We start from the raw sequence: 26,166 nt of genomic DNA, 5'->3' as shown, positions 1-26,166 counted from the left end.
CGCCTTCTCCCAGTAATGCACCGCGAACGGAGGTGACAGCAGGATGACTCACTTCCGCCTGACCACCAATCAGCGAGTGTGACGTCTATTTGGCGGGAGGTTGAGAGTGGACTGAGCGCGGGAGTTGTGTTTGATTCAGTTACTGCAAATTTCAAGATGCTGTTCCAGTCTGTGCTCAACAGCAGAATTTGCAACAAAACGCGAGGTGAAAAGTTACTCCATTTTTATATAAGGGTTGTGTGTGTCTTTCTTTAAAGACATCATCGTTCCGATCTATCGCATGTTTAAAGGTTATTCATTAAAATACTTCAGTCTATGTCCTATTTCGCCGAAATTTAATCTCAGTGGGGTATGCTATTTATTTGAAAGATAGAAAGTTTACTCAATTTTGTTTTCTGAAGTGCAAGTTGATCTGGTAAGTATCTGTGAAATAACTGCAGTGTTATTTTTGCCGTTTTGGTCTCAATTGATTCGAGCTTTGTAGGAGTAAAGTTATTTTCTGACTGTCTATAGTATACATCACCCTGTCGTTGTCATTTAAGATGTTGGTAGCTTGATAAATATTAACGTGAAAGTACTAGATTCGAGTTATTTGACTGTGTTATTAAATGAGTTGGATCAGGGCCGTAGTTGAATGCGTTTTGAAGCGCGGGGGGGGGGGGGGGGGGAGAACAACATTTATTTGGTGTTAAATATTTTTGGTACTAACAAAATGACGTTTTTTGAAAAATCTAAATCGCAACAATTATTGCTCGCCCTACAGACCTCCTTTCAATTCACAATTTATATCTATCAGTGGAAGATGAAGCTGGGGCAAAACAATCAATTTGAAATGCATTTAGTGCTGACGTCCATCGTGCAACTTATCATTTGGACAGAAATTTAACACTGTTCCTCCATGGGCAATGTATTTCAGTTGTTTTCACCTGGAATTGAGCTACGTAAATCAGAAAGATTCCACATTAACTGTTCTCACGGTGATGTAGTATACGGTTATGCAATCAGCTTCAGGTTGAGAAGGAACACAGGTTGCTTTTCCTGACTTCAACCTAGCGACAGTGTGAACGTGAAAGTGTGGATGTGGCATGAGGAGTGTGGTTGAGATTAGTTAGCATACCTTCTGGTTCATGTATGATTAAATGTCTTGAATATCGTTCAGAATGATGAATGACTGCCCTTTGGATGACATGATGAATCAAATAAAAATTAAATCCCATTAGTATGAATTTCTCTTCAAAGGATTTATCTTAAAATTTCTCGTTGGATTTCTGCACAGAAAAGAAACATTTCTGTAAACTTGCATTGTGGAAGATATGATACAAAAGAAAAATTGTAGTCAGCTATCCAAACATTTTTATTGTAACTTACTTGTCCATTAGTTTCAGCATAATTTTATCTTTCATGTTAGAGTTTCACAGCTACTCGTTAGACACTCTGCTGCAATATTACCAATGTAATCGATGGGATGAACACACTTCATATGGTGACCGTGGGACACCAGTTCCTCCGTTTGGCTGCTTGTGGTCGACAGGTAAACTGACCTATCCAGTTGTCATTTTAACTCCAGTATGTTAATACTAAATTGGGAGATCACCTCTGTGCGTCTTCATTTGCGTGACTTTGTATCGCTTTCCATGCAAAAGGGCTTGTGTGAAAATTGGGTGAAGATATGGTATTGCTGGCATGCTGGTGATTTTTAATATGACTACTTTACAGCAGATCTGTGGCATCAGGTCCTTGGAGTGGTGAATGAAGAAGGTGTAGTCAGGCTGTACAATACAGAATGCCGTAACAAGGAGGACCCAATTTGTCGAGGTATGCCAACATTTTGTTTGCTTGCTTTCTTAGATATTTTTTGAAATGAATGTATCTAAACCTTGTTCACATCATTGAAACAACATAATTCATTTATAAAATGATGACACCTCTTTTGAAATGCAAAATTTCAAATAAGTGGGTCAGGCATGCAATTCTATCCTTCATAGGCACCATGATAGACTCTTGTTTAATCATTATTGGAGCACTGTACATGGAAGTACTTTTTCCATCTGCTTCAGTTAAACCCTGAACTAATTTAAAAATATAAATGATTTGCTTTGATTTATTATTGTCCCATGGACCGAGATACAGTGAAAAGTATTGTTTATGTGCGATCCAGACCAATCATACATACGTGAGTGCATCAGGGTAGTAGAACAGAATGCGGAATATAGCGTTAAAGCTACAGAAGGTGCAGAGACAAATCAAGTCTAATATATGATATAGCATCCAAGATGAGTTTTTTTTTGATAGCCATTAGTGCATAGAATTCTTTTTCCCAAATGGAGGCTGGAACTTAATTTACTCAAAGCTGATTAGATTTTTGATAAACATCGTCGTTGAAGGTTAAGAGTGCCAGCGGGAAAGTGGAACTGAGACCATCACCAGATCAGGCACGATCTTATTGAATGGTGGAGCAGGCTCAGAAGGATACATAGCCTGCTTCTCCTCTCAAGTTCTATTTTCATATGGCGATCTCATTGCTATAATATAAGGGGAGTAATATGGACCCTGATGAAGGGCTCTGGCCCGAAACGTCGAATTTTCTGTTCCTTGGATGCTACCTAACCTGCTGTGCTTTAAGCAGCAACACATTTTCAGCTCACCTGTGATAAAACCATTTATGTGAAGTAATTTTAGTTCATTGTGTCCTGTACTCTTTCTCAATCATTTCTTTGATTTGTATGAATTATCTGATGAAGGGTTACTGCTCCTGAAACGTTGACACTGCTTTCTCTTTGGAGATACTGCCACTTTCTCTGTCAATTTCTGTTTTTGTTTTAGATTTCCAGCATTCACAGTTGTTTGTTTTACATTATGGATTACCTTGATCAGTTTTCATTTTAGAGTTGACAAATTACAGCTGCATAATGAATGCAAGGATCCCTGAATTACAAACATCCTAACTTAGGAATGTGATCTCATATAGGGATGTAATTTTAAAGGACTGATGTACAAACATTTCCCGTGCATAGGAATAGCTACTTTATATTGTCCTGCATTCTGTTCCAACTTGTGTACAGACGCCAGAACGGAACCCATTGCAACCCGGAGTCAAACTGTATGTTTGAATAAATTGGGAGAACTTCTCACCTTGGTTTTTAAAATATGGGGTGAAAAGTTATTTATTTCCTGCCTAAGGACCAGCAATCCAGAATCAGTTGCTAAACATGTCTTTATATATGATTATTGCAAGCAGTAAAAAGTCATTTACATGTTTGCCTTCCCTGAATTTTCTCTTCATTCTCCAAATCAAAGGAGTCATATCGTCCATTAAAATTATCCACATTTTGGACCACTATCTCCGTGTTAAAGCATTAGTGCAGAGAAGCGTTTCCTCTGAAATAAAACAAAGTATTACGTTGATTCTAATTTCATGCAAGTTGTGTTTGCTATATCATAATATCCCCAGGCCTGCTTAATGTAAATATACCTGTATGCTTTAGTGGTGAGATTTCTGTTATTATAAATAGTAAAACAGCTCTGTTTATAAACACTATAAATAACAAATGGCAATCTCCCATCCCACCATACACAATACTGTACTTGGTGAAATTCCAAAATGACTCCAAACTAATACCGTATCTCCAAACACTACACCTCTTAACCTGTTTTTGTGCACACTCCAAGAATGTGAAGCACAAAATGGTCCGGAAATACTTTAATTTTGGCAGGGCAAAATAAACAATATATTGTTGGCTATTCTTTATAGTTAAGTGTGCGTTTTATTTGCCTAAACATCTTTGTACTGAGGTCTCAGTGACAACTTTGTCTGTTTCTTGACCTGGTTTCTCCTTGCTAAATTAGAATTTTATGTTTTCAGCATGGTTGGCTCACAACAATGCAGTGTTTGACCTTGCTTGGGTTCCTGGAGAGCCCAAATTAGTAAGTACTCTATTTTCCTTGTACATTCCTTTAATAGAGAAAAGTGTGTTGATGGTACTGTTGAACATTTGTACTTTTATGTTTGTTTTGAAGGTTACAGCTTCAGGTGATCAGACAGCAAAACTCTGGGATGTGAAAGCGAGTGAGCTCCTTGGCACATTTAAAGGCCACCAGTGCAGCCTCAAGTCTGTGGCATTTGGAAAGCAGGAAACAGGTACCATACTTTTTACTCTGAAAAGCTTTATTTATTAAGGAACGAAAAAATTCATTTCATTCTTCTTTGTTTTTGTTTGAAGCTGTATTTTGCACTGGTGGCAGAGATGGTAACATAATGGTCTGGGACACTCGTTGCAGTAAGAAAGGTAGGTGTTTCCCAACATAGTTACAAGAACACATTATGTGAGCGTTCAGTGCATTGTGCTGTGGATTCACAGCACATTTTTCAGAATCAAACATTTTGTATCACATTTTGAACTCCAATGCTTCCCAAAGCCTTGACTTTCTCCCAACTTTACATTAATTTCTAGTACATTCTTGCCCACAACCCCTACTATTGAGAGTGTGCAGTCACTTTGAGAGGCACCTATGAGAAATTCCTTGCAACCACAACCTGCACTGCATTCAGTTGATATGTTGAAAAGAAGATTCAGATCTCCAAATATGGGTACTGGTTCGTTCTTGTTCGATAGAGCATTAATCCTTTCAGAAGCACCAATGATTGAACCTTTGAGAGTACGTGCAATCGTAACCAAGAATGTGTGGTGAAATTAAGGCCCAACTTGCAAGTAGAGCAGTGGATTTAAATAAAGATCACTCTCTGTCACAATTGTAGTTGATTAAGTACACATCCTTCTGGTCTTGCAATTATATGTAAGCATTTTAAAAGCAAACAGTTCAGTTAACGACTATAAATTTTCTGAAAGGGAAATCATTACCTCTTGGACTTTATACTATCTGCAGAGGTTTTATTGAATATGAATTATATTGGTTTGAACCCAGTTAACAGTAACAGGCACCAATGAATCTAATTAGAGCAAAAGGTTGCTTCAGAGGCTTCGTGGGTGGCACAGTGGTCAGCATCACTGCCTCACAGCGCCTGAGATCCGGGTTCAATTCCCGACTCAGGCGACTGACTGTGTGGAGTTTGCATGTTCTCCCTGTGTCTGCGTGGGTTTCCTCCGGGTGCTCTGGTTTTCTCCCACAGTCCAAAGATGTGCGGGTCAGGTGAATTGGCCATGCTAAATTGCCCGTAGTGTTAGGTATGGGGTAAATGTAGGGGTATGGGTGGGTTGCGCTTCGGCGGGTCAGTGTGGACTTGTTGGGCCGAAGGGCCTGTTTCCACACTAAGAAATCTAATCTAATCTAAAAGATTGCTGGTTGCTGAAACTGCAGTGCTGGGAGGAATGCAATCCTGATACGTGACAGGCAACTCACACAGATATACAGCACGGAAACAGACCATTCAGTCCAACTCATCCATGCCAACGAGAAATCCCAAATAAATGTAAACTTGTTTGCCAGTATTTGGCCACATATTCCTCTAAATCCATGCTATTCATGTACCGGCCTCCAACATTTTCTCTGGCAGCTCATTCCATACGTGCACCAGTCTCTGCATAAAAAAAGTTGCCCCTTAGATGCCTTTTACATTTTTCCCCTCTCACCTTAGACATTTTGGGGGGCCACCGAAACCCCTCCCCTCCCCCCAGGAATAGACCTTATCTAGTTACCCTATCCAATGTATCTCATGATTTTATAAAGCTCTATAAGGTCAGCCATCAGCCTCTGACGGTCCAGGGAAAATTGCTCTAGTCTATTCAGCCTCTCCCTGTAGGTCAAACCCTTCAATCCTGGCAACGTCCTTGTAAATCTTTTCTGAACACAACACCCTTCCTATAGCAGGGAGATTAGAACTTCACGCAGTATTTCAAAAAGTGGCCTAACCCATATCCTACCCATGATCCCCTAACTCCTACACTCAGTTCTTTGACCAATAAATGCAAGCACACCAACTGCCGCCTTCACTATACTATCCACCTGTGACTCCACTTTCAAGAAACAATGAACCTGCATTTCAAGATCTGTTTGTTCAGCAACACTCCAAAGGTCCTTATCATTAAATATATAAGTCCTGCCCTGATAAGCCTTTCCAAAATGCAGCACCACGCATTTATCGAAAGTAAACTCCGTCTGTCACTCCTCGGCCCATTGGCCTATCTGATCAAGATCCTGTTGTACTCTAAGGTAACCTTTGCTGTCCACTACACCTCCAATTTGATGTCATCTTCAAATTTACAAACCGTACCTCCTATGTTCGTTTGGAGTTGTACCTGTACATTTAATTTCATTTGCTACCTAATCACTTTTCTGTGCTCTCATTCTGACTGATTCATGCCCCAGTACACCCAGATTTTTCTGTGCCTCTGTTCTGCAAAGTCCATTTATTAGTGGATTGTCACAAAGGTTAGTCTGAGGGCCTCAATTGTATACTGTGTATAATAATGACTTAGAGGAGGGGGCAGGGAGTAATATATCCAAATTTGCTGGTGATACAAAAATAAGAGGGATGGTCTATTTTAATGAGGGCATAAGGAATCTCCAAAGGGTTTTGAAATGTGCAGCTCAGGTTGAGGTTCTGAATGTCAGTTTGCTCGCTGAGCTGAAAGGTTCATTTCCAGACGTTTTGTCACTCTGCTAGGCAACATTCTAAGTGGGCCTTAGGCGAAGCTTTAGGGTGATAAAACATCTAGAAATGAACCTTACAGCTCAACGAGCAAACCGACATCCAGAATCTCCAAAGGGATTTGGTAGGTTGAGTGTGTGGGTAAAAACATGTAGGAAAGTGTGAGGTCATGGACTTTGGTAGGAATAAAAGGACAATGATTTAAATGGAGAGAGTCTCAATTGAAAATAATGTGTAGTGTTGAGGGATCTGTATGTTCTTGTACATGAAACACAAAATGTTAGCAGGCTGGTTCAGCAAGTAAGGTAAATTGAATTTTGGCTTTTATTGCAATGGGGTTGGAATTTAAAAATAAGCAAGTCTTTTTTACAACTGTTGTGGTTTTTGTTAAGGCCCCACCTAAAATGCTATGTCCAGTTTGGGTCCTTGTTTTTGAAAAAGGAGATATTGGCATTAGAGGTGGATCAAAAGAGATTCACTCAGCTGATTCCTGGGATTAAGTGGTTGACTTACCAAGAATGGCTAATCGGGTGAGAGCTTTATTCGTTTGAATGTTAAAGACTGAATGGAGCTCTTGTTGAAATATACAAGGTTCTGAGAGGGCTTGACAGCGTATGTTGATATAATATTTCCACTTGTGGGAAAATCTCAGACTAGGGAATATAATTACAGAATATAGAAACACTCGTTAAAATCTGTCACGGAAAGGAATTTGTTCTGTAAGGGTAGTACATGTTTGGAATTCTCCAACCCTGAGAATTGTGGAGGCTAGATCACCGAGAATATTTAAAGAGGATGTAGATTTTTGTAATATCAGGGAGTTGAGGAAAATGTGGAGCCAATACAAGAGAATAGAGGCACAGGGAAGATTAACCTTGATCGTATTGAATGGTGAGCTGGGCTTGAGGGACTGAGTGGCCTACTCTTCCTCTTTCTAATGAGGATTAAATCCTATTTTTCTTGCTAAAGTTGAGAATGTCATATTTTTGCACATTATGTGCCTCGTCAAATTTTTGCCCACTCAGCTAACCTTTTTATACCCTTTTCCTTTTTATCCCTCTTTGCAATTTTTTTCGTATCAATCGTACATTTAATTCCATAATCTAAATAATGGAAGTAGATTGTAAATAATTGAAGACCCAGCATTGACCCTGTGGTATGCCAGTTGTAACTCTTGCCAACCTGAAAACTAGCCATTTATACCGACTATGTTTCCTGTTAGCTAATCAATCCTGTACCCTGCCAATATGTTGCCCTTGATGTAGTGAGATTTTATTTTCCACAGTAACCTTTAATGTGGCACCACGTCTAATGCATTGTGCAAATTTATGTATAGCATGTGCTGCTTGAAGAAACTGTCCCCAAAACACTCCCTGAACTAATTTTCCAGGCTCCCTTTGCCAGTTTGATTCATTGTAGAGTCAGTCATCCATGATTATCACTGTGCCTTTCTCAAAAACCCCATTATTCCTTTATACTCTTTCCATGCTACCTAAAATGTTAGGCGCCAAGAAGTGACTTCCTGGCTTTACTACTTATTATCTATGCTAAAGTGATTTTACGTCTTGAACTTTAGAACTTGAGTCATCTTTCTCTATTGTATTAATGTCATCCTGAATAAATGGATGGAACCCTCAATCTTCCCAAGCTCCCTAACATTCTGAAATGCCGTGTACCCCTTAATATTCAAGTCTTTGCCTTTGCTGTCCAGGAGCTATGTTTCTGTAATGTCTATCAGATCACATACATTTATTTCAATTTGTGCTGTCAAATTTTTGTTCTGTTATAAAGATTCAGATTGACAGCCCTTATCTTGATCTTTTTATCATTTTTGCACTGTCTGGCCTTATCTGCGGTGCACATCTAAGTTTGTTTGCTCAGTCTCTTCTTGCCATATATTCCTTATTGCTACCTTGCTGCCTTGTCTTCTACCTTCAATTTATTACATCTTCCAATACTTGCTTCCTTGTCCCCAATATTTAGCTTTAAACCCTATCTGCTGCCCTAGTTATGTGACTTGCTGGAACACTGGACCAAGCCTGGTTCAGATGCAGACACACCTGCTAAGTTTTTCCTGCACTTAGACATTATTCCATTCTTTGCCATCAGTCTTGGCACTTCCATGACAACCATATCTAAATGGTTATAAGTGACTCATTGAAATATGTATTACATTTAAAATAAGTTTACAAAGAGTGCATATTTCTAACTTTTGATTATAAAAGGGATGGGTTCTTGACAGAAAAAATGCCTCTTAAAAGTTCTCTGCTTTTAATTCTTCAGTGCATTAGTGAGAATGGAGTCATACAGAACATAAACCTGCAATTCTTTGCCTCAAAGAGGTAGTCAAGGTTCTTGGCTTGGTTGTAATGCTGTCCACTTCCCCCATCTAAAAGATTGCTGAATCATACTATCTATGCTAAAACATGGAGTGGCAATTTGGACTGTGAGCTCTTGAGTTGGTTATTGTGAGAAACTGAGGGAGGAGAAGCGGACAAATAAGTTTGAAGCTTATTCATCGACTTCTTGCTTGTGATTAGATGGATTTTACAGACAAGTGAAGCAAATTACTGGTGCTCACAACACGCAGGCCAAGCAGACTCCTCCAAAACAGAAGAAACGGCGACAGTCTGTACGGGGACTTGCTCCTTCTGTGGTATGATTGCTTTTCATTGTATTTCTCTACTTGTCCTGGCCTCCAGCCTTCTGTTAAAAATGGGTCAGGGTTTACTCCATGTGCTGAGTTGTCTTCTCATTTTTCCACAGGATTTTCAGCAGAGTGTAACAGTAGTGATTTTTAGAGACGAAAAGACTTTGATTTCTGCAGGTGCAGTGGATGGGTGAGTGGAATTTGGAATAAAAATAGGAGCTGTAATGCCTTAACAACAAACCTCTATTGCACAGTTCTCGTTCTGTCAAAGTGTATCTGTCTTAGTGATGTTTGAGTGATAAATGTTGGCCAGGGCATTTCTTCAAGTAGTGCCATGGGATCCGTGTGGATATTGGTTTAATGTTTCATTTGAAGGACAGCACCTTTGGGACTACAGTGAAGTATCAGTCTAGAATACAAACTCATTTTCTGCATTGGGACTTGACTCAGACAAAGGTGTTATCACAAAGCCAAGGCTAACATTTACTGAAAGGATTTATTCACTCTCTGTTGCATCAAAAAAATGCATTATTTACTTTCCAGGGTCATCAAAATGTGGGATTTGAGGAAGAGCTACACCATTCATCATCAAGATCCTGTGCCTGTGCAGTCCTTCCCTTATCCAGGAAGCAGTGCACGGAAACTCGGTATATATGTTTTAATTGTCAGTGCAGCTTTGGGAGAAGTGTGAGGATTCATTAATCGATTTGCAGCCATTCACTGAATGCATTCTTGTTCCCCTGAAGGAGCAAAGGAAATGTACATGACCTACTCTGACTAGCTGTCATCATTCAAATAGCAATGGCAGGAAGCAAGTCCTGCAAAAGTAAAATACTGAAAGTACTTCATGTCATGAAACACTGACTGTAAAATCTGTCATGAGCTGGTGTGAACATGAAAATATAAAATACCTTAGTTACAGTCAGACTTTGTGAAGTCTGATAAGTTTTGAGTTGCATGTAAGCATGAGCAAATTCAGTAGTAGTTAGAATTAGTTTCTGGCTGTGTATAAATCAGGCTTTTAAAAATTCCCTAAAATAATTAGTGAACTTCAATTTGTTCACATTTTAGGGTACTCCAATGTTGTCTTGGACTCAAAAGGCTCCAATCTCTTTGCTAACTGCACCGATGATAACATTTACATGTTTAATGTGACTGGCCTAAAGACTGTACCAGGTAAGTGAAGGATGGATTGTCTAATACACTTACGGTGAGAGGGAGAAGAGGAGCTTTTAGATTTATTTAACAGTCCATATTGTTTTTTTCCCTTTCTAACTTTGTTATTTCCTCTTTAAAGTTATTAATTAATTGGGCGGCACAGTGGCTCAGCAGTGAGCACTGCTGCCTCATAGCGCCAGGGACCCGGGTTCGATTCCAGTCTCTGGCGACTGTCAGTGGGGAGTTTGCACATTTTACCCGTGTCTGTGTGCGTTTTCTCTGGGCGCTCCAGTTTCCTCCCGCAGTCCAAAGGTGTACAGGTTAGGTGAACTGGCCATGCTAAGTTGCCTATAATGTTCAGGGATGTGTAGGGTAGGTGTATTAGTCATGAGAAATAAAATCTGATTGAAGATTTGTAGCTCGGGTATCCGTTGTTGTGGTTCTGCTCGCCAAGCTGGAAGTTTTTGCTGCAAACGTGAGAAATGTGGAGTAATAGGGTAGAGGAATGAGTCTGGGTTGGATACTCTTCAGAGAGTCGGTGTGGACTTTTTAGGCCAAATGGTCTGTTTCCACACCATTGGGATTCTATTGTAACGGGATTATTTTATAGCAAGTGTGTACCTGCAGCATTTTATGTTTCCAAATTGCCTGCGCTTCAAAAAGTAATTGTGCAAAGTGATTTAGGATCTTTTGATATGAAAAGTGTTATGTCAATGCTACTATAATTTTATTATGTCCACAAACCCCCTTTTAGGCCTTACTTAATAATTCTTCAAATGAGTCACTTGCCTCAAACTAACAAGTAGGCTCTATTTAAACTTCAGTCAATGTTGGTGCAAAAAACTCAATGGAAACCAGATCCAAACTGACAGTGGAGTAAAGGCACATTGAGAGTTTTCCTTCAACAGATCTCCCTCCAATGTACACCTAGCGCACACTTAGAATTTGCACCACAATTCTCAGGTTGATGCAGAGTCAAACAGCTGTGCACCAAGTTGAGAACTGTAACATGAATTTTTAAAAAACCTTTTAATTTGTGACCTCATCATATCCAAAAGTGTAAATTAAATTTATTTGTAATTTCTAATCTAAAGAAATGTAGCAGTTTATTTATGTACAAAATGCGCCACATACTGTATTAACATAAATCACGCAACAATCTATTTGCGTTGAGTCTGTCTCGTGATCTTAAATTCTTGATCAGCAAGCAAAGTAGTTATTTGAACTTAAGGAAAAGCCTACAGGCTGTTTCCTTTTCAACTTTTCCTGAAATTTCCCTATGTCTGATATTAGATTAGATTAGATTCCCTACAGTGTGGAAATAGGCCCTTTGGCCCAACCAGTCCACACCAACCCATTTCCCTCTGATTAATGCACCTAACACTATGGGCAATTTAGCATGGTCAATTCACCTGACCTGCACATCTTTGGACTGTGGGAGGAAACCAAAGCAACTGGAGGAAACGCACTCAGACACGGGAAAATGTGCAAACTCCACACACAGTCACCCAAATCTGGAATTGAGTCTGGGACCCTGGTGCTGTGAGGCAGCAGTGCTAACCACTGAGCCACCGTGCCGCCCCCAGTGGCTAAGGGAATGAGTTGGAAGTTTGTTCTATGTCTGTGGCTGACAATGTTGGTGTTTGCAAGTTTTCCCCATAGTAAATGACATCATTTTATTAGCTACATTCCCAATGAAAAACTTGATTTGTCTTGACAATCCTGTGTGAAATTAGAGGTAACCTTTGGAGGAAATATGGGCACAGTTCAGAGTTCATATTGTACTTTGCTTGAATGCATAATATGGCTTCTTTTACCAAGTTCAGGGTCAAGACACCAATTAAAGACTTTGGACCATTGAGAAAGAATACAGACTCATGGGAAATATACAGAAATAAGGATAATTATTATTTTTGACCTTCTTGACCTGTTTTGTATGTTTTCAAAATTTCCAATAATTTAAGACCTAATGCTAAGTTACATCAAGTAGGTCAGATCTTAAATTATGGAATTTCTTTGTTCTCCTGTTATTGATGTGCTCTGTGTTTTATATACGTTTTGTGTAGTGGCAACCTTCAGTGGTCACCAGAACTCCACTTTCTATATCAAGGCCACTCTCAGTCTGGATGATCAATTCCTCCTCAGTGGGTCCACAGACCATAACGCCTACATATGGAAGGTAAGCAGCCGTGCTGTTGGAAGTGGAAATAGGTCGAACAAGCCAAACTACTTTATCCTACAACACTCTCTTCAATCTACAAAGAATATTTCATTTCCAGCAGGAATTCATGAATCCGAATTAAAAGTGGGAATCTTGTTTGCTTGCTCCCTCCCACTCAAGCCAAGGAATGCTGTGGCACATTATTGCATATTTGCTATCACTTTGGCAGTATTCAGATCACTACATAGGTCCAGACTCTTAGCTGGAGACATTCTGTGAGGTAAGCATAGAATGATCACAATTTAGAATGAGGTCACTGCAAGAGCACCTTGGCCAACACTGCTCCTCTGTGATTTCCCCTTTAGCCTCCAAATCATTTCTCTTTAAATCACTTAATTTTCTTTTGAAAGCCACGATTGAAACTGTCTTTAACATGCTTGCAGACACTGCATTGCAGGTTCTATCTATTCGTTGCGTAAGTGTTTTTTTCCCTCGTGTTATCTGACACTTTCAGGAAATTGAAAGCCTGCAGGAGAGTGAGAATCTTCCTGTGACTGTTTCATTGAAAGATGATGAAAGGGAAAGGAGGTTTATGTGATGTGATGATTTCCTGCAGTTCAAGCTTCACTGTTCTAGGCTATTAAATTGACACTGATTTCATGCTCAACAGTCTTCTCTGTGTGTCAAAGAATAGAACCAATTATTGTCTTGGGTAATGCAGTTCCATATTGAAGTGACAGTTGCTGCTCTGTGCAAGAGTTTAACCAGTATTGAGCCAACACTCTAGGAACCTTTTGATCGATCATTGGGAAGTGAAAAGCTGAATGCAATGAACCATAAATGGGTGCTTCCTGATCACTTTAGTCTGCTGTGTTAGCTAATCCTAATTGGGGTAGCACTGGTTTGTATACAGTTGCCATTTCTGGTGTTATGGTGGAGAAAAATTAGTTGGGATTCTGATCCAATATGCTAGCCAATGACTTCTGCAAAGTTATCCCAGGTACATGAGATGAAAACAGAATTTGGCTTGGTTATAATGTCTTCAGTTAATTGTTTTTCCTCAGTGAAGGCTTTATAGGAATCTTTATTGCAATCACCACAGAATGTGTCATCACCTTAAGGAAAGGGGAAAGGAGGTGAAGCAACTTCTGAAATTGTTGCAACTGTTTCCAGTGAGTTGTGCAGTTCCAGATTAGAATAGGGAAAACTTTTTTCTCCACAAAGTTCAACTCCAAACAATTTTGTAATCTCTTGTGTTGTTGGATAACTTTATGATCCCCTGTCACTCATCTCTTTCTGTAACTGTGTGAAACTGCATAAGCCGGAGTGGCCGAATGAAAGGAAGCTTGAACAGGGAATTGCCAAATTCTGTTGTCATATCAATAAAACATAGTGCAGTACCTGGCACGTTAGTATGGTCCATGTTCTTAATCCATTCTGAAGTCTGTTTGGCAACATTCCAATTTAAATTAATGTGTACGTTTTGTTGTGCTGCAACACTGTGAGTCAGAGTTACAACTAGTCAGGACAACATCACAATAGTAATTTGAGTCTGAATTTCAGCACTGTCATGAGACGTCCCATTGATGACTGTCTGATCTGATTACAATCTGGGGTTTACAATTACATCACTGAGACCTAATCAAACTCAGCAATAAGACAACAGATGATGTTTGGCTTGTTGAATGATCTAGCATTATTGCAAATCAGTTTAATCTTGGTTCTCATTATTTCAGATCTCTGATCCTCATCATCCTCCAACAGTGCTCCAGGGACACAGTCAGGAGGTGACTTGTGTGGCTTGGTGCCCGTCAGACTTCTCAAAGGTCAGTGCGTATGCTGGCGATCTGCCCCGATTTCAAAGAGAAGTCACTGGATATTTCGCTTTGGTATAAAGGCTATTCCACTCTCAAGGGAAGGCTGTTATTAATGATGCCAACCTAATACAAGAACAACTGCTTCATCAGCTGTGTTCTTGGGAGATGGGCCAAACTAGTTTAGTTTGGGGAACCTGCCCAGCATGGACAAGTGACGCAAGGGTCTCTTCCTGTGGTGTATGACTCGATGAAAGTTTGCTTAATTGAAGGATCTGGGTCAACTATTATGAGTAAAATCACCAACATAATTAGTGTTTTGAAAATTTTCAACTTCTTCACTTGTCATGTATGTAACATTACTTTTTGAAATACATAAATTCATACTGGTCCTATTATTTGTTGGATTCGACATCAGAGTTGCACAGAATCAGAAATTGCTCAATTCACATTTAGCCAGTTGGGGATAGTATAGAAATTCAGTGATTCTACTAAGTTTCATCAAAAATATTTGATCAGCTAATTGTTAATCACACCAAAATAAGTATCTTAATGAGTGCTACAGGAGTAAACTCTTGAGTATTTGCTCTCCATGGAAATATAATTATTGGTATAATTTTTGCTTCATCATCAGTGGGGTCGTTTTTAGATTTAAGAATATCCCAAAACTGAAAAAAGGTTTCCATTCGAGTGATAGAGATGTACAGCATGGAAACAGACCCTTCGGTCCAACCCCGCCATGCCGACCAGATATCCCAACCCAATCTAGTCCCACCTGCCAGCACCCGGCCCATATCCCTCCAAACCCTTCCTATTCATATACACATCCAAATGCCTCTTAAATGTTGCAATTGTACCAGCCTCTACCACTTCCTCTGGCAGCTCATTCCATACATGTACCACCCTTGGCGTGAAAACGTTACCCCTTAGGTCTCTTTTATATCTTTTCCCCTCTCACCCTAAACTTATGCCCTCTAGTTCTGGACTCCCTGACCCCAGGGAACAGACTTTGTCTATTTATCCTATCCATGCTCCTCATAATTTTGTAAACTCTATAAGGTCGCCGCTCAGCCTCCGACACTTCAGGGAAAACAGCCCCAGCCTGTTCGGCTTTCCCTGTAGCTCAGATCCTCCAACCCTGGCAACATCCTTGTAAATCTTTTTTGAATCCTTTCAAGTTTCAAAACATCTTTCCGATAGGAAGGAGATCAGAATTGCACGCAATATTCCAACAGTGGCCTAACCAATGTCCTGTACAGCCACAACATGACCTCCCAACTCCTATACTCAATACTCTGACCAATAAAGGAAAGCATACTAAATTCCGCCTTCACTATCCTATCTACCTGCAACTCCACTTTGAAGGAGCTATGAACCTGCACTCCAAAAGGTCTCTTTGTTCAGCAACATTCGCTAGGACCTTACCATTAAGTGTATAAGTCCTGCTAAGATTTGCTTTCCCAAAATGCAGCACCTCGCATTTATCCGAATTAAACTCCACCTGCCACTTCTCAGTCCATTGGCCCATGTGGCCAGATCCTGTTGTAATTTGAGGCAACCCTCTTCGCTGTCCACTACACCTCCAATTTTGGTGTCATCTGCAAACTTACTAACTGTACCTCTTATGCTCGCATCCAAATCATTTATGTAAATGACAAAAAGTAGAGGGCCCAGCACTGATCCTTGTGGCACTCCACTGGTCACAGGCCTCCAGTCTGAAAAATAACCCTCTACCACCACCCTCTATATTCTACCTTTGAGCCAGTTCTGTATCCAAATGGCTAGGTCTCCCTGTATTCCATGAGATCTAACCTTGCTAATCAATCTCCCATGGGGAACCTTGTCGAACGCCTTACTGAAGTCCATATAGATCACATCTACTGCTCTGCCCTCATCAATCTTCTTTGTTACTTCTTCAAAAAACTCAATCATTTTTGTGAGACATGATTTCCCACGCACAAAGCAATGTTGACTATCCCGAATCAGTCCTTGCCTTTCCAAATACATGTACATCCTGTCCCTCAGGATTCCCTCCAACAACTTGCCCACCACTGAGGTCAGGCTCACCGGTCTATAGTTCCCTGGCTTGTCTTTACCACCCTTCTTAAACAGTGCCACCATGTTTGCCAACCTCGACTCTTCCGGCACCTCACCTGTGACTATCGATGATACAAATATCTCAGCAAGAGGCCCAGCAATCACTTCTCTAGCTTCCCAAAGAGTTCTCGGGTACACCTGATCAGGTCCTGGGGATTTATCCACCTTTAACCGTTTCAAGACATCCAGCACTTCCTCCTCTGTAATCTGGACATGTTGCAAGATGTCCCTACAGTCTGTATCTTCCATATCCTTTTCTACAGTAAATACTGATGCAAAATATTCATTTAGTATCTCCCCCATTTTCAGTGGCTCCACACAAAGGCTGCCTTGCTGATCTTTGAGGGGCCCTATTCTCTCCCTAGTTACCCTTTTGTCCTTAATGTATTTGTAAAAGCTTTTGGATTCTCCTTAATTCTATTTGCCAAAGCTATCTCATGTCCCCGTTTTGCCCTCCTGATTTCCTTCTTAAGTATACTCCTACTTCCTTTATACTCTTCTAAGGAATCACTCGATCTATCCTGTCTATACCTGACATACGCTTCCTTCTTTTTCTTAACCAATTTCTTTAGTCACCAGTATTCCCTATACCTACCAGCCTTTCCTTTCACCCTAACAGGAATATACATTCTCTGGATTCTTGTTACCTCATTTCTGAAGGCTTCCCATTTTCCAGCCGTCCCTTTACCTGCGAACATTTGCCTCCAATTAGCTTTTGAAAGTTCTTGCCTAATACCATCAAAATTGGCCTTTCTCCAATTTAGAACTTCAACTTTTAGATCTTGTCTATCCTTTTCCATCACTATTTTAAAACTAATAGAATTATGGTCGCTGGCCCCAAAGTGTTCCCCCACTGACACCTCAGTCACCTGCCCTGCCTTATTTCTCAAGAGTAGGTCAAGTTTTGCACCTTCTCTAGTAGGTGCATCCACATACTGAATCAGAAAATTGTCTTGTACACACTTAAGAAATTCCTCTCCATGTAAACCTTTGACATTATGGATGTCCCAGTCGATGTTTGGAAAGTTAAAATCCCCTACCTTAACTACTCTATTATTCTTACAGATAGCTGAGATCTCCTTTCAATTGTTTCTCAATTTCCCTCTGACTATTAGGGGTCTATAATACAATCCCAATAAGGTGATCATCCCTTTCTTATTTCTCAGTTCCACCCAAATAACTTCCCTGGATGTATTTCTGGGAACATACTCCCTCTGCACAGCTGTAATGCTATCCCTTATCAAAAATGCCACTCCCCCTCCTCTCTTGCCTCCCTTTCTATCCTTCCTGTAGCATTTGTATCCTGGAACATTAAGCTGCCAGTCCTGCCCATCTCTGAGCCATGTTTCTGTAATTGCAATGATATCCCAGTCCCATGTTCCTAACCATTGTAATAACTAAAATGAATAATTGTGAAGGTCAGTTCTTAGGTGCTAAAATAAGAGGACTTTCTGCTCAAACCCTCTTGTGCACATCTATACATCACAATGCTTCAAACATTTTGGAGTAATAATTGTATTTCCCTGCCTCCTTTTAGATTGCCACATGTTCTGATGATAATACTGTCCGAATATGGCGCCTTGTTCGAAAAACTGGTGTGGCAAGGTCTGATTTGGTGGGAACTGCATGCCAGAAGAAGCATTTTGAGAAAGGTAAGAAAAGAGGCGCCTAAGGAATTTGAGAACACAGTCTTCTGTATGGTCGTAGCATGATTTTAACAGTTTTTATTTACTCCTTTGTGAAATGTAAACATTACTGACTACACCACCATTAATTGCTCATTCCTAACTGCCCTTGCAGGTGGTTTTGAACCGCCTTTTTGAACCACTGCAATTCATGGAGTGTCGATACACCCACAGTCCCATGGGGAGTTCTAGGATTTTGACCCAGTGTCAGTGAAAGAACAGTATTGTCCGGAAGGGATATTATTTGGAAGGAGACATGCAGGTGCTCCCATGCATCTGTTGCCCTTGTCATTGAAGATGTTGCAAGTTTGAAAGGTGCTGCTTAAGGTGTCTTGGTTAATTGTTGCCGTACATCTTGTAGATGGTGTATCTATTGCTGTCGTTGTGCATTAGCCTGGTCTAGTTCAGTTTCTGATCAATAATAACCCCTAAGATGTTGTTCATGTATGTATACATGACCACAGAAATATAACTCATCAACCCATGGGAAACTGATTAGCAAGGTTAGATCTCACAGAATACAGGGAGAACTAGCCATTTGGATACAGAACTGGCTCAAAGGTAGAAGACAGAGGGTTGTTTTTCAGACTGGAGACCTGTGACCAGTGGAGCGCCACAAGGAATGATGCTGGGCCCTCTATTTTTTGTCGTTTACATAAATGATTTGGATACGAGCATAAGAGGTACAGTTAGTAAGTTTGCAGATGACACCAAAATTGGAGGTGCAGTGGACAGTGAAGAGGGTTAGAGCTGAAAAATGTGTTGCTGGAAAAGTGCAGCAGGTCAGGCAGCATCCAAGGAGCAGGAGGATCGACGTTTCGGGCATAAGCCCTTCTTCAGGAATCTACAAAGAGGGTTACCTCAGTTTACAACAGGATCTTGACCAGATGGGCCAATGGACTGAGAAGTGGCAGATGGAGTTTAATTCAGATAAATGCGAGGTGTTGCATTTTGAGAAAGCCAATCTAAGCAGGACGTATATCTTAATGGTAAGGTCCTAGGGAGTGTTGCTGAACAAAGAGACCTTGGAGAGTAGGTTCATAGCTCCTTGAATGTGGAGTCGCAGGTAGATAGGATAGTGAGGAAGGCGTTTGGTATGACTTTATTGGTCAGAGTATTGAGTACAGGAGTTGGGAGGTCATGTTGTGGCTGTACAGGACATTGGTTAGGCCACTGTTGGAATATTGCGTGCAATTCTGGTATCCTTCCTATCGGAAAGATGTTTTGAAACTTGCAAGGGTTCAGAAAGGATTTACAAGGATGTTTCCAGGGTTGGAGGATTTGAGTTATGGGGAGAGGCTGAACATGCTGGAGCTGTTTTCCCTGAACCTTTGGAGGTTGAGGGGTGACCTTATAGAGGTTTGCAAAATTATGAGGGACATGGATAGAGTTAACAGGCAAAGTCTTTTCCCTGGGGTCAAGGAGTCCAGAACTAGAGGGCATAAGTTTAGGGTGAGAAGGGAAAGATATAAAAGAGACCTACGGGCCAATGTTTTCACGCAGAGGGTGGTATGTGTATGGAATGAGCTGTCAGAGGAAGTGGTGGAGACTGGTACAATTGCAACATTTAAGAGGCATTTGGATGGTTATATGAATAGGAAGGGTTTGGAGGGATATGGGCTGGGTGCTGGCAGGTGGGACTAGATTGGGTTGGGATATCTGGTCGGCATGGACGGGTTGGACTGAAGGGTCTGTTTCCATGCTGTACATCTCTGACTCTCTAACCCTGTATGGGATAAAAGAACACTGATATTGTCTGGGCAATGGTGTTAAACATAACAGTTTTTTCAAAACTTCTAAAATAGAAGTGGGCGGCACGGTGGCACAGTGGTTAGCACTGCTGCCTCACAGCGCCTGAGACCCGGGTTCAATTCCCGACTCAGGTGACTGACTGTGTGGAGTTTGCACGTTCTCCCCGTGTCTGCGTGGGTTTCCTCCGGGTGCTCCGGTTTCCTCCCACAGTCCAAAGATGTGCGGGTCAGGTGAATTGGCCATGCTAAATTGCCCGTAGTGTTAGGTAAGGGGTAAGTGTAGGGGTATGGGTGGGTTGCACTTCAGCGGGTCAGTGTGGACTTGTTGGGCCGAAGGGCCTGTTTCCACACTGTAAGTCTAATCTAAAAAAAAGATACTACTTGTAACACTGCAGGTTATTTAGCACATGAAAGAGAAAACTAGATTAATGCTTTAGTTGTGACCCTTTCGACTAAGTAGCACTGTTCTGAAAGTACTTAACTTGTTTTTCTCCTTCATATGCTGTCTTATTTCCTGTACTTTTCCACTTTTCTATTTTTTTCCCACAAATTATTTTTTTCTATTATTAAGTAACTTAGACACCATCATGACAATGAGGCTTTTCAGTCCCATAGCTGCTTGTACCTTAATTCTGTTCTTGATTGCAATGCGGTTTAGATTACTATTTGCCATGGAGGAGAGAAGTGTTTGACGTCATCATTTGACAGAAATGAAGCATTAAATGCTGAATTTGTGAACGTGCACTTGGGAGAATGTACTGTAACTTGCCAAGCTAAACTGAAAATATGAATATGGAAATGCATAGAGAAAGTCTTTCTAACCAATTTCAATTATGTTATGAATTGTTGTGACAGCAACGTTGAGTTTTGCCACCAATTTGTACACGTTAGTATCAATATTCAAAATGCTTATGGACTTAGACGTACAGAGTAGGATTTTTGTTTTGATAAAATGATCAAGTTGGCTGTAAAGTTTATTTATTAGCGTATTTAAGTGACAGTTTCTGTGTCAATTTTCAAATATTAAATCTTAGTACGTTTTAAAATCTTGCTTTAACCAGATGCTGTCATTCAACCAAGACACGATACTCCTCCGAAAGCACCGGTGATAGAAAGTCCAAATCTGCTATCACCACAGCACGCTGCATGTGCCCCGAATATCTCTGGAGATCTGCCTCTCTCTTCCAGCACACCCACCTCTGCAGCTCAAAGGGCATTGGGCAAGAACTGTAGATCACGTCAGCTGGCTCAGACAAGTTCAACTTCTCCAAATTCCGCCTCTGGGAAAATGTCAATCACAAATTGGATTGTAAAGAGCCTCAGCACTCCCACCTCTCCCCCTGACGTCCCTGATACTTCACCCAGGGGTGTGTTGGTTCCAGTTGAACAAAGTCAATCAAAAGTCACCACTATAAATAACCAGGTTCGACAGAAGAAAGTTAAAAGGAGATTGGACACAAGTGATGTGTCAGTAATAAACAATGGGAAGAATGAAGACAACGGCGTTGTCACAGGAATGAGCCCTGTTTCTAAAAGATGCAAAGTTAGCATCTTCTGCTCAAAGGAGCACAGTAGGAAAAACCCATTGAATAAATGCACAGAAGATACAGAGATGAAAAGCTTTGAATGTAACACTGTAGAAAATGTATCTTTGGCAAGCTGTTTTCCCAGTCCTGCTACTTCGTCTGTCTGCAAATTTCAGTGCAGCCAGAAACCTGAGATGCTCGACAAAGAAAACAGTTCTCCTCAAAAGTCAAACTGGCTTACAGATCTGGGAGACAAACAGAAAACTGAAATGAACATTAGGATGGGGAGATCATCCAACACTCCTGCATCCTCACAGAGTCCACCGCTAAAGAAACCGGAAGATAGGACTGCAACAGGCTCACCGGTAAGTCATTTACTGCAGTGCTCTGTACTGGATTCTAAAGTCATCGAGTCATGCAACACAGAAGAGGTCCTTGACCTATATCATCACCGACATTCTGTCCACTGATCCCACTTTCTTGCACCTGGCCCATTACTGTGAATGTTATGATGTTTCAAGTACTCATCCTTATACTTAACTACCCTCCCAGGCAGTTCATTCCAGATTCCCACCACATTGTGGGTTAACAAAAAAAAGTTTCCTCAAATCCCCTCCAAACCCCTGCCTTTTACCTGAAAACTATGCCTTATTATTTACCTTGCAACTAAGGAGGAAGAGCCACTTACTATTCACCCTTTCCATGCCCTTCATAATCTTATACATCTCAATCTGGTGCCCCTCAGCCTTCTCCACTCTAAAGAAAACAACCTGTGACTAAGCAATCTCTCTTCATATCTAAATTGCTCCATCCCAGACAACATCCTGGTGAATGTCCTCTATTCGCTAGGGATCACATCCTCCCTATAATGAGAAGACCAGAACTGTACACAGGTTAGGCCATAGCTGGAGTACTATCTGTGGCAATGGCACAGAATGTACTCTGGGTGGGGCAGCTACCCAACAATGTGGAAAATTGCCCAGGTCTATCCTGTGCACAAAAAGCAGGACAACTCCAATGTGGTCAACAGTTACTCAATTAGTACTCTTCATCATCAACACTGTTGATGACACCTTCCATCACTTTACTATCAAGCAGCACCTTCTCAATGACACAGTGGCTACAAGAGCAGGTCAGAGGCTAGGAATACAGTAGTGAGTAACTCACCTCCTGACTCCCCAATGTTTGTCCATTTACGATAAGGGACATGTCAGGATTGTGATGGAATGCTCCTCACTTGTTTGGATGAGTGCAACTCTAACAATTCTCTAAGGAAGCTTGAAACTATCCAGGACAAAGCAGCTTGCTTGGCTGGCACCATAAGCATCCACTTCTTCCTCCACTGATGCTCAGTAGCAGCAGTGTGCACTATTTATAGGATGCACTGCAGAAGTTCATCAAGCAGTCTTAGGCAGCATCTTCCAAACCCACAACCACTTCCATCTAAAAGGAAAAGGGTAGCACCATCTGCATGTTCCCCTCCAAGCTGCTTTCCATCCTGACATGGAAATACATCACTGTTATTTCAATATCACTTAGTCAAAATCCTGGAATTCCTTCCCCAGCAGCATTGTGGATCTACCGACAGCACCGGTTGAAGAAGGCAACTTAACATCACCTTCTCAAGGGTAACTAGAGATAATAGACAATAGGTGCAGGAGTAGGCCATTCAGCCCTTCGAGCCTGCACCGCCAGAGTGTCCAATCCTTTCATAATCTTATATGTCTCAATCAGATCCCCTCTCAGTCTTCTAAACTCAAGGGTATACAAGCCCAGTCGCTTCAGTCTTTCAGTGTAAGGTAATCCCGCCATTCCAGGAATTGACCTCGTGAACCTACGCGGCACTCCCTCAATAGCCAGAATATCTTTCCTCAAATTTGGAGACCAGACCTGCACACAGCACTCCAGGAGTGGTCTCACCAGGGCCCTGTACAGCTGCAGAAGCACCTCTTTGCTTCTATATTCAATTCCTCTTGTTATGAAGGCCAGCATGCTATTAGCCTTCTTCACTCCCTGCTGTACCTGCATGCTTGCCTTCATTGACTGGTGTACAAGAACATCCAGATCTCTCTGTACTGCCCCTTTACCTAAATTGATTCCATTGAGGTAGTAATCTGCCTTCCTGTTCTTGCCACCAAAGTGGATAACCATACATTTATCCACATTAAACTGCATCTGCCATGCCTCTGCCCACTCACCTAACTTGTCCAGGTCACCCTGTAATCTCCTAACATCCTCATCACATTTCACCCTGCCACCCAGCTTTGTATCATCAGCAAATTTGCTAATGTTATTGCTGAGACCATCATCGAATATCATTAACCTAGATGTGCAATAAATGCTGGCCCAGCTAGTGATGCCATGTTAAATGAGTCAATTTCAAAACACTTCAGCATGTTCAAGTTTCAGGCTTCCAATATTCCCATTAGGTTTTTAGCTTTGGTCAACTTTCACAAATTATTGTTGTTTTTGTTTGAAATTGTTCTTCATTGTCCAGTTTGCTACTTGAAACTCTTAATATCATAATTCCTGCATGGGGGTTTCTTCCTTTTATTTATTCATAATTCACTGCTACTAATGATACCCTTTTCCAAATGCTGTCTGCACATTTAAGAATCCAAATTAATAGCCCCTTAGAGGGGTTAAAAAACTTGCCGGTCGCTCAGAATTAGCTCGAGCTTCTTTCACGATTGCATTTCCTCGTCCTCGGAAATATTAAGAGTAAAGAATTCTGGGATCATTATTCTGATATGTCTTTCATTTGTTCACCATGTGTATGTGCAGTCTTTTTCTCCTTTATATTTTTAATTAAATCACAAACACAAAGGAAGCAAAGTTCCTCAGGGCAATTACTTTTTTTTGTGTAATATGGGTGTCACTGGCAAGACTGATATTTATTGCCCATTTCTAATTGACTTTGAAAAGATGGTTGTGAGTCACCTCCCATGTGGATATACTCAGTGTTGGGGAGGGTGTTCCCAGGTTTTGACTAAATTTAAGAAATACTGATCTGTTTCTAAGTCAGACTTTATGAACCTTGGAAGGGAGCTTGCAGGTGATGGTGCTTCCTTGTTCTTCTGGCGGCCGTGGTTATGGAATTGGGGGGAGCTTTGATGAACTGCATTTGCAGCTGCTGCCATCATGAAGTGGTGGAAGAAACAAATTTATTAGGCAAAACCAATGTGAGAACTTTCATAAAAAGTGTGGTTAAAGTCTGGATTGCAACACCTGAGTGTTTGGAGAAGACTGGTTCAACTGAAGCTTTCAAAAGGAAATTAGACTGTTCCCTTACAAATGATAACATTCAAACTACAGGGAGAAGGTGAGAGAACAGAATTAAATGAATCACTCATCCAGAGTGCTGGTGCAGGTGTGCGAGTCTGGACAGCCTTCTGCACTGCAATAATTCTGTGATTAAGTGGATGGAATGCAAATTAAGTTTTGCCCTAAATTGTGTTAAGCTTCTTGAGTGTTGTTGCAGCTTCATTCATCCAGGCAAGTGGAGAGCGTTGTATCACACTCAACTTGTGCCTTTCAAATGGTGCAAACGAGTCCGGTTATTCAATGCAGAATTGCCAGCCACTAACCTGCTCTTGTAGTCACTATTAATATGGCTGGTACAGTTCTGTTCTTTAATAACCTCCGGGATGTTGATTGTGCAAGTGCCTGTTGAATATCACAGTAAGTGGTTCGATTCTCTCTCATTGAGAATGGCCATTCCCTTGTTCTTTAATGGCAAATCACTTCTGTCTGCCCAAACCACACTTGCTTCGGTTTTCCTGCATCTGCATCTGAATATAAACTGCTGAAACCCTTATGTGCTTTGTCCCAGTCAAATCAATTTGCTGATATTGTTGATATGCTCCATTTTAACTGATGACTTCAAAGCAATACACATGGTGATGAATTTCCCTTCCATGTACAAACTCTTACCCCATGAAATTGCATTGCTTTTTGGCAAAGTTTGTAACAATAAACTTTTTTATTCAACAGACTCGAGCTTCAACACGCAAGATCTCTTCATATTTTCAACAGAAGCCATCTGACTGACCATGTTGTACTGCTGAGAATGGACAATTTATTGACTTCAATTAGTGCTGCATTATAACCTTGCAGTATTCTTGATAGAACACTTGTCTTCATTGTGCAGCTTATCCTGTCTATGGCATCTGTGATGGTGTAGTTTTTTTCAATTAGTTTGTCAGTAAAACTGGGTTAGTACTCTTAATTTTTAACCATTTGCTTCCAATTTTCATTCTCTTCCCCAATTTAAAAAGAAATCCTCCATCTAGCTAGGTAAGAAATCATCTTCTGATAACCAAATAGCTTCTAACATTAAAGCACCACACTAGAGATGCAAAGCTAGTGCCTTGTTCCTGTACAGACAATGCCGATGGATTTTTATGTAGGTATACAATTGTATGAAAAGCAATGCTAATTTCAGTATTGTGAAATAAGCAATCACAGGGAAAAAAGAAAGGACGATGGGCAAAACCAAAATTCCTGTAATTAGCTCGTCAATGGTTGAGTGCAGAAATAATCTGGTAACTTGTTTTGCTTTTATAGGTGTTTATAAAATAAATTCCATTTAAATTTATTTTATAAATGGCATTTTCCAATATAATTTTACCCTTGCTTTTACTGCGTTAAAATTATGTATATAAACTGATTGTGTTACTTCTTCAAAACTTTATGTATTTTAACATATTTACTGTTC

General features: G+C 40.7%; 1 protein-coding gene across 3 annotated transcripts; it reads left to right on the top strand.

The window, feature by feature from the left end:
- The first annotated feature begins 111 nt into the window (after window positions 1–111).
- Window positions 112–26,166, top strand: dtl (denticleless E3 ubiquitin protein ligase homolog (Drosophila)). 3 transcript variants are annotated; one of them, XM_060830907.1, is made up of 15 exons: window positions 112–205; window positions 1,409–1,531; window positions 1,720–1,815; window positions 3,863–3,924; window positions 4,018–4,138; window positions 4,221–4,286; window positions 9,148–9,263; window positions 9,374–9,447; window positions 9,801–9,904; window positions 10,329–10,433; window positions 12,482–12,594; window positions 14,313–14,402; window positions 18,025–18,139; window positions 20,985–21,814; window positions 25,443–26,166. In XM_060830907.1, exons 1-15 carry the CDS (start codon window positions 157–159, stop codon window positions 25,497–25,499), a joined length of 2,121 nt encoding a protein of 706 aa, XP_060686890.1. In that variant the 5' UTR covers window positions 112–156; the 3' UTR covers window positions 25,500–26,166. The 3 variants fall into 3 exon arrangements, with proteins under 3 accessions (XP_060686890.1, XP_060686888.1, XP_060686891.1); XM_060830905.1 differs by having other exon boundaries at window positions 1,717–1,815; XM_060830908.1 differs by lacking the exons at window positions 112–205; window positions 1,409–1,531; window positions 3,863–3,924 and having other exon boundaries at window positions 1,800–1,815.

This window comes from Hemiscyllium ocellatum, chromosome 10 (genome assembly GCF_020745735.1).
Source record: "Hemiscyllium ocellatum isolate sHemOce1 chromosome 10, sHemOce1.pat.X.cur, whole genome shotgun sequence".
Taxonomy (NCBI): Eukaryota; Metazoa; Chordata; class Chondrichthyes; order Orectolobiformes; family Hemiscylliidae; genus Hemiscyllium; species Hemiscyllium ocellatum.
This window is presented reverse-complemented; position numbering and strand designations above follow the sequence as displayed.